A 9,200-nucleotide genomic window follows, 5' to 3' on the forward strand; every position below is an offset into this window, starting at 1 on the left:
GCAGAGACGTTCACTCCGTTTCCACATATAACAATATATACTGCGACGCCCAAACCAATATCAAGCAAATATAATCGGCTTGCCAGGGAAATCTGCACGAACAGTTGTCTTCTTTGCAAAACAACGAGTGTTGCATAGAAATCCCAAAGGCTACTGCAGGGGATAGAATCATCAGTGTCCTGGTAATTTACATAGTCGGGGGATTTTCATAACTCAGCTTCGCACATTTCGGCGTCTCTCACCACCGAAGCTACAGCTGCGTCGCCGCAAACAGCGCCTCTGACAACGGAGATGGATGGGGAACCTTTCATGGAGGCTCTCCAGCCTTGGATACTGAATTAAAGTGGCTTGTATTTCATAACTTACAGCAGGAGCAAGTGGAGAATATTTAGGATTTTTTTATTTATCAAAAGCAAACACGAAACATTGTATCCTGTCAGGTGAAAAGGCGGTATCTGGGTTATTGGTAAAGGATCTCATAAAATAGGGGAGGGGGGGAAACTATCTCATTTATTAGAAAATAAAAATCACGTGAGACGGGTGAGCGGAAGATGTGCGTGATTTTTGCAGATGCGTCTCTATGGTCAGTAATACTACATTGTTCAAATTGATCGAAACGTTTTCGAAAGATAATATATACAGATGAGCCAGTTGCACTCAGCTGTTTTTTTGGAATATATTCTTCCAAAATGGCCTTTGGTTTCTCGCATTTATTTTGTTGAGATTCAAATGACTTATTGCATCCGTCCAGTAGTCGTCCCCAGAAGCTGCTGTGAAGCTGTACGTCTCCGCTTGATCTCTGAAGCAGGAAGCCAATCGATACGGGGACGTTAATAGCATAAAAAGGCCAAAAAAAAAAAAAAAAAAAAAAACAATGGCAACACTGCTACGGAAAATAGGTGTTAGTCGGATCTCCGAAAAAGACACGGATGAGACATTGCATCACCAGGGCTCCTGTAAAGGCGGTAGGAGCAGCGTTAATCCAAAGCTTAACAACCTGAAGCCGTGTAACACAAGCAACGAGAAGATCGCCTGCAACCCCCCAGAAGCGAGGAGCAAGACGGCAGAAGAAGAGGACCGTCAGTCCGTGAGAGGTAAGCAGGTTAAGGAGAAACAAACCGTGAAGGCGGGCGCTGCTCCAGGGCGAGCACATGGACCGCAGCGACAGGAGTGCCACCAGCTGAGGACCAAGCGCCTCATGAAGGAGCTCCAGGACATCAAGAGACTGGGGGACAGCTTCATAACAGTGGAGCTGGCCGATGATAACCTCTTTGAATGGCACGTTAAGCTGCACCAGGTGGACAAAGACTCTGCTCTCTGGCAGGATATGAAAGAGACCCAGACGGAGTATATATCCGTGAGTATCTCTTTCCCCGACAATTTCCCTTTCCAGCCGCCTTTCATGAGGGTCCTCACCCCCAGGCTGGAGAACGGCTACATACTTGATGGGGGCGCTATCTGCATGGAGCTGCTGACGCCTCGGGGATGGTCCAGCGCTTATACCGTGGAGGCGGTCATGAGGCAGTTTGCAGCCAGTCTGGTCAAAGGCCAGGTGAGAAGCACCTTGAGATGTTTAACGTACCGATATTTTACACATTGCGCTTTTCTCTGTCACATTTACTATTTCGGTCATTTTTAACATATTGTTTATATTTATTTCGTATATTTAGCCTTCGTTTAGTCATTTCTTTGTTTCAACCGTTTATTCAATTTACTTCACATTTATCCCATAAACACACACCTCTGCAGCTCCAAGTAATATGCGTGCTTTGATGTTTCTTGCTATCTGACCCTGTTAATTGTTACGTCACTCATATGCCGCGCGAGTAGGAAGTTCTATGTACCGATTTACAAAAGGCAAATAAAGAGTCTTTATGTTTCTATACGCATTTTATCTTGTGTCATCGTGTGTTAAAATGTGGATTTAGTGATCGGTCTGATTTTTACAATATGTACGGATGAGATGTGTGCTGATAAACATCCATGCCAGTGAAATTAAGTGAGAAAATGAGTAATCTTGAAATGTTGCGTGTATTGTACGCTGTCTGCTGTCTCAGTGGGTAGCGCTGTTGCCTCACACCTCGAGGGTCTGGTGTTCAAATCCACTCCTGCTCTGTGTGTGTGTGTGGAGTTCGCACGCTCTCCCCATGGTGCTTGGGTTTCCTCCCGCAGTCTGAAGACATGCTGTCATTTTAATTGGTGTAGATAATTTGTCCAAATGTGCCCCTGTGCTGGACTGGCAATACAGCGCTGATGTTCCCCTGCTGCTTGCTTGCTGGGCAGTTAATTTGCTGGTGTTAGTCTGTGACACATTTTAGGCATATCATTCCATGAAGTCCTTGACAGTAGGGTGAGAAGTACATTGTGCCATTTGAATCCTGGTAATCCTTTGCCATTAGAATATGGGAAATATATATAGTTTTCAGACTGGTCAGCTGCTGCAGACCCTTATTAGACACTTATTAGACTTAATAGTGGGATAACTCAAAAGTATTTGACAGATCAATTTTCAAACATTGCAGACACATTATATGGGTGAAGATCTAGAACTCTGATGAAATTCTGATTCACATCACACCAAAATGGAAGCAGCACAAAGAGAAGGGTAGCCACATCTTGTTAGCACAATAATTCAAAAAGCTTTTGTCGAATATTTTTCAAGCTTCACATGTCAGGAACATAGTTCATTATGAAACACATCACACCAAAACTGAAGCAATGCTAGGTGGCAGCTAAAGAAGGAGATGGTGGCTGCAGAAGACACTTGGTCTTGTGAACACATTAACTCTAAAAGTATTTCATGGGTCTTTTTCAAACTTTCTAGAAACATTTTATAGGTGACAATCTGGAGCTTATTTAATTTTCAGACATTTTGAGAACCTAATTACACAAAGTTGGGTTTATAATAAAGATTTTTGGAGAGGCGGGTAGAGTGTATATGAAGGCTAGAGGTTGTAGAGGTTCAGGGGTGTAGAAAGAGTAGGGATGGGGGATGGGATGATAAAGATCGGGGGGGAGTGATGGGGCCATCCAGGGAATATGTTGCTGTTGTTCTAACAGTATCTAATTTGATTAAGCTTTAAAGTAACACTGGGTGATTAAGATAAATTCTCTAATAGAATATATTTAATACAATTTTAACAAAGGTTTTAAGGTGGGTAGTTCATACGTAGCACTCTTACCTGTGGTGGGCAGGGACTTGGCCCTACAATGGGGTGGCCATGTATTCACGGGGGGGCATCGCCACTCCAAGCTGCCCCTTTGTCCGGATCTGTGGTCAGGCAGTTTGAACTTCCCTTCTTTTTGCAAGTTGTGTTTCATGGGTTTTCTCCTGGGTTCCTCTCACAGTTCAAAAACATACAGTTCGGTCACCTGGAATTTCTGAATTGTCCATGATATTCTGAATTGTCCTGATTCTGCATGTGGTTGTCTGAGGAAAGATAGTCGTTGCACGGGTTTTAAGGTAACATTTATAGTTACATTCTGATAGCAGATACAAGCTAAAATTAAAGGTTGGCCATCCTTATAATATAAAATAAATATGGATTTCAGATTTTAAGTGCCTAGCCAGCTTCTTATTTAATGATGGCTTGTGTTTTATTTGATGGCGATTTGTACCCAACACCCAATCGATCCCATGTTTTGTACTTTAAGTAATGTGAAAACCCTTCCTTTGTCACTTGCTGTCTGCATGTCGCACCATGGGTCTGAGGCAACATTATTTCCTGCCATTATATACCTGTATATGGATGGTCTGACAATGAGACCCACTTGACTTACTGATTATTTAAAATAACAGGCCTAGTACCTGCAGTATTGGGAGGTACAACTATATGATTGCACATAATCATTCATTTTTGTTATTTAGGTATTCTGCAGTGGAAATAGAGAGTGTGGTATTTGAAATACCTATTTGAAAACTGTTGTGAATTCTGTATGGTTAATTTATTAAATCCATCCACCCATTTACTATAATCATTTATCAAACACAAGGTCACAGAAAGCCTGGAGATAATTCCGGGAGGCACAGGACAAAAAGTCTATTTTAAAGTTTATTATTTAGTAATCATGTCTAATTTTGTCAAAGAAATTTAAGAATACATGATGTGTTTCTGGTTTATTACATTTATAGGCCACAAAACTGAACGTTGCGGGTTGTTATTATTAGCTGTGTGTTACTGACGGTCTTTCTCCCACCATCCACAGGGGCGAATCTGCAGAAAAGCTGGGAAGTCTAAGAAGGCCTTCAGCCGCAAAGAAGCCGAGGCAACTTTCAGAAGCCTGGTGAAAACCCACGAGAAGTACGGCTGGGTATCCCCGCCGGTGTCCGACGGCTAGGCTGCCGCTCAAGCCTCTCCGCCGCTATATGTGGACGGAAAGCCTGCTCTTTCCTCGTCTCAGCCGCAGATGTGTTTTTCTCTTGGGATTCGGATGTCTTGCTGCCATGAAGCACAGTATATTTGTTATACATTATCTAAATTAACTACAATTTAGGTTTTTTTTTCCTTCAAAAATGGATAATCAGTGACGGTGAATCAGTACTCTCATTATTTCTGTCTGTCTTCACAGCCCGGCCTTACTCAGTGTGGCCACGAATCGTTTTAAATGCATCTCTCCATTCGTACTCTTCTCATTTGAATCTTACTCATATTTAGTAGATGATCAGTATGTCACAGTTCATTGTTCGGTTCTGGTTTATTTTGAATGGATCCTTTTAACTTCGAGAAATGTGTGTGCAGCTCTTTCTTACTCGTGACCAAATTCCCACCTGACTGTTGTAACATAATTATCATTAAATTAAGCTATTACATCTCATGCTAAACTATAGTTAAGATGAAACCCTTTGAAGAACTTGTACAGATTATGCATCGTTGCTTCATTACCTTGGGATTGTACTGTATTATCGAGATGATTGATTATTGCACAGTGTAAAAAGAGACTTTATGTATGCTTACAGAACATACTGTAGAGTATTTTCATATGGTTAAAAATCTATTGAGGTGGAAGATGTCTACCGTTTGTTCCGGTATTGGATTATTATGCAAAAATGGATTTTTCTTGACAGGGTGAATGGTTGTAACCTTAAACATAATAATAGGATTTATGTCATTTTAAACATTTTCACTAGCCAAATCAGTTTGAGGCACTGAACTGCAGTGTACACTGGTTTTGCTCATGTTATGGACATTGTAAATCACATAAGAGAAATCCTCAGTTTGAACAGATATTATTCACATAGGATATTTTCTACTTGTGTGACTTGGTGATACACATCAGTAATAAAGCAGACGTGTTTATTTGTTGTAGGTGGTCAAACTGTAATATTAGTAGGTGGTTTGTGGGAAATTCTCAAAAGTAAATTCTGTTCTCCTTCTGCATTTCTACATGTCTTGCTTTTGCCCGTCTGTGAGAAGTGATCTTATTATACCTGCTGGCAGATTGTAGTTGTGGAACAAACTGATTTCTTTATATCTGTCACTTGGTGTCATTGTGCCATTGTCTCACTGTCACCAGCAAGCATAGAAATTTAAATGTAGAGCAGAAAAACGTGTGGAAAAACTGTCTTGAAGAGCCTTAGCTGCTGTGCTCGTTCGACTCGTGGCCGTCAGCAGTGCTACAGCCAACTGGTCGCTGTATTTTTAGCTCCGGATTTTATGTCACATTTGCAAGGCTTTTAAACTGGTAATAAAGCTTATGCAACCATTTGCAGCTCACTACTGGGTATTTTTAATCATTTTTTTAAATTTGATATTTATAACCTGTTAAATGAATCTTAAAATGACTAATATGCTTACATGCCCTATTTCAAGGTGTTTACAGAGGCTAACACGACTACCCTGTGCTTTTGGACAGAGCTTTTTATCTTGGTCTTTCAGAATTGGAAGTGATCTATCCATGTCTCTATTCTCCGTGGCCACTTATCCTCTTTGGGGTTACGGTGGGCCTTGAGTCCCGGCTAGGCTACCAATCCATTGCAGGGCAAACACTCTAGCTGTGGGCCAACTCGAGTCATAAATTCATCAAGCCTCGTTTTTGCGCTTCAGGAGAATGCACAGAAAGAGATCCATTATGCTGTTTCGAAGTTACTATGTATTACAGTAGCTCTTTGATATTTTCTCATTGCGCTTCTTTGCTTTTCTCCTGGTAATTTTGTTGCCGTGCAGCTTTCCTGGATTTCAGAGACCCTGGAGGGTTGATCACAGTGAAGGAAATTTAAAGCAAGACTCTCACAACTCTGTACAAACTCCACCAGACGCTCTAGGTGCTGAAGTCTGCCAAGGCTGAATGTGCATTCGCGAATGTGTACATTTCACAGAAGGAGGATTACATCATGCCTGTCACAGGGGCTGAATATTTAGCTAACGGTATTTCTTAAAGAATACGTGTATTAACCTAAATCGAGGGCTCACCATGTCATGACCATTTTGTCAACACCTTGCATGCTCGTGTTGGAATGGAGCTATGGATTTTGAAAATAATAGTGGTTTTACACAGGAATAATTGAAATGCATAAAAGAATTTGGGTGACAACGGTGTGGTGACATCATCAGATCCTATAGAATCCTATTAAATCCTGCATCTGCCGGGCAGACTTAGTAAATAGGTTGCGGGCTGTTTAAGATGAGGCAGTTTCTATGGGGGTGGCATGGTTGCTCAGCGGGTAGTGCTGCTGCGTCACGCCTCGAGAGTTGGGGGTTTGAATGCCACCCCCAGTGCATGTGTGAAGTAAGCATGTTCTCCCTGCCTGCTGTGAAATTTCTCTCAGTGTGCTCAGATTTCTTCCCACAGTTAGACTAAGGAATATGTGAATTGCCCAGGTTTGCATGCTCTCCCTGTGTTATGTGGGCTTTCTCCTAAAGCTGAAGAAATGTGGCTAGGCTAACTGTTATCTCCCATAGCCAGCCCTGTGCTTCCTGGGATAGGATCCATTGATCTTGAGCAGGATTTGCGGTTTGATGATGGATTGATGAGGTTGACTGAATTAAAACTTAGAATTTGGGCAACAAAAGTAGTGATTTTCATTATTACCAGCCCCTCTAGGAGATTTCCCATTTACATTCTGTTACTCGGGAACATTAGATATGAATTAGGTGATGTTCATATGGAAGATCCAATTTCCACTGTTTAAGAAACAATCTTGAATTTTGGAAGAAAAAAAAACCTGAACACACAAACATTTTCAGATCATTCCTCTTCCATCTTCCACTCATATTTCTTCCCTTTAACAATTAATCCATATATCATCAGCACCGAAAGCTTCTTTCTCAGCTTATCTCTGTAAGTCAAAGCCTATCAATGAGTCGAAAACTAAGGAAGTATATACTCAGTATCCACTTTATATATACTCAGTGTCCACTTTATTAGGTTACCCTTAATAGCAACAAGTAGATCTCCAGAAACAATTTAATGGTTAATAAGCTGTGTGTTTTCAGAAGCTTTTCTGGACACCACTGTTGTACTGAACTGTTATTTTTGCAATTGTAGCCTTCCTGTTTGCTTTAACGAATCTGGCCGCTTTCCTCTGACCTTCCTCATTAACCTGGTGTTTTGGCACAAAAATAAAGCCACTGACTGGGTCATTTTTGTTCATATCATTTTGTTCATTATTCTCTGTAAACTCTAGACACTGGCTGTTTCTGAGATGCTGACACCAACAATGACACCACATTTTAAATGACTTGCGTCACATGTCCTAGCCTTTCTACAGTGAGTGAACTTCCTGACCCTGTCTGTACTGTACATATCCGGTTGCAGCCATGCGATTCACAGTCTGGAGGAGAAGGCAGTTTGCACTAAACTGTGTGCACAATTATTAGGCAAGTTGTATTTTTGATTTTATTATTGAACAACTACAGTGCTCTCGGGCAATTTTAAATGTTAATGAACCTAAACCTGAATGTTTAAGAAAGTAAAAGTGAGGTTTTGTATTTCCTGAGAGAATATCTATATGTGCACAATTATTAGGCAACTTTCAGTGTGCAGAATTATTATGCAACTAAATGAAAAAAACGAACATTTTCCCATATCACTTGTTTATTTTCATCTTTTAAAGTGAGAATAATGAAACAACTCAAAATGTACATAGAAATATTTAAATGTAAAAAATAAATCAGTGACCAATATAGCCACCCTGCTATACAATAACTGTCACAAGCCTTCTGTTCATGGAGTCTGTCAGTTTCTTGATCTGTTGACGATCAACTTTTTGTGCAGCAGCAACCACAGACACTGTTCAGAGAGCTGTACTGCTTTCCTTCACTGTAAATCTCCCGTTTAAACAGGGCCCACAGGTTCTCAATAGGGTTTAGGTCAGGTGAGGAAGGGGGCCATGTCATTATTTTGTCATCCTTAAGGCCTTTACTGGCTAGCCATGCAGTGAGGTACTTCGATGCATGCGATGGAGCATTGTCCTGCATAAAAATCATGGTCTTCTTGAAAGATGCAGACTTTTTCTTGTACCACTGCTTGAAGAAAGTGTCTTCTAAAAACTGGCAGTAGGTTTTGGAGTTCATTTTGAGGCCATCTTCAACCCGAAAAGATTCAACTATCCATCCATCCAATTTCCAAACCGCTTATCCTACTGGGTCGCGGGGGGTCCGGAGCCTATCCCGGAAGCAATGGGCACGAGGCAGGGAACAACCCAGGATGGGGGGCCAGCCCATCGCAGAAGATCCAACTAGCTCATCTTTAATAATAGCCCATACCAGTACCCCACCTCCACCTTGCTGGCGTCTGAGTCGAAGTGGAGCTCTGTGCCCGTTACCGATCCAGCCACGGGCCCATCCATCTGTTCCATCAAGAGTCACTCTCATCTCATCAGTCCGTAAAACCTTTGAAAAATCTGTTCACGTATTTCTTGGCCCAGATTTTGTCTTGCGTGTTTTGTTCAGTGGTGGTCGGGTTTCAGCCTTCCTTACCTTGGCCATGTCTGTAAGCACTGAACCCCTTGTACTTCTGGACACTCCGGGTAGGTTGCAGTTCTGGAATATGGCAGCACTGGAGGATAATGGGTTCCTAGTAGCTTCACGTTTGATTCTTCTCAAATCTTTGGCAGTTAATTTGCATCTTTTTTTCTCAATACGTTTCTTGCGACCCTGTTTGCTATTTGCAACAAAATGTTTGATGGTTCTGTGGTCACGCCCCAATATCTTAGCAGTTTCAAGACTGCTGCATCCCTGTGACTTTTTACAATTTTGGAC

The 9,200-nt window shown here is 41.6% G+C and overlaps 1 protein-coding gene across 1 annotated transcript; it reads left to right on the forward strand.

Annotated features, from left to right (window-relative positions):
• Positions 1–7: 7 nt before the first annotated feature.
• LOC125749612 (ubiquitin-conjugating enzyme E2Q-like protein 1) lies at positions 8–5,705 on the forward strand. Its single transcript, XM_049027036.1, has 2 exons — positions 8–1,552; positions 4,207–5,705. Exons 1-2 carry the CDS (start codon positions 875–877, stop codon positions 4,336–4,338), a joined length of 810 nt encoding a protein of 269 aa, XP_048882993.1. The 5' UTR covers positions 8–874; the 3' UTR covers positions 4,339–5,705.
• The last annotated feature ends 3,495 nt before the right edge of the window (positions 5,706–9,200 follow it).

This window comes from Brienomyrus brachyistius, chromosome 9 (assembly GCF_023856365.1).
Source record: "Brienomyrus brachyistius isolate T26 chromosome 9, BBRACH_0.4, whole genome shotgun sequence".
Taxonomy (NCBI): domain Eukaryota; kingdom Metazoa; phylum Chordata; class Actinopteri; order Osteoglossiformes; family Mormyridae; genus Brienomyrus; species Brienomyrus brachyistius.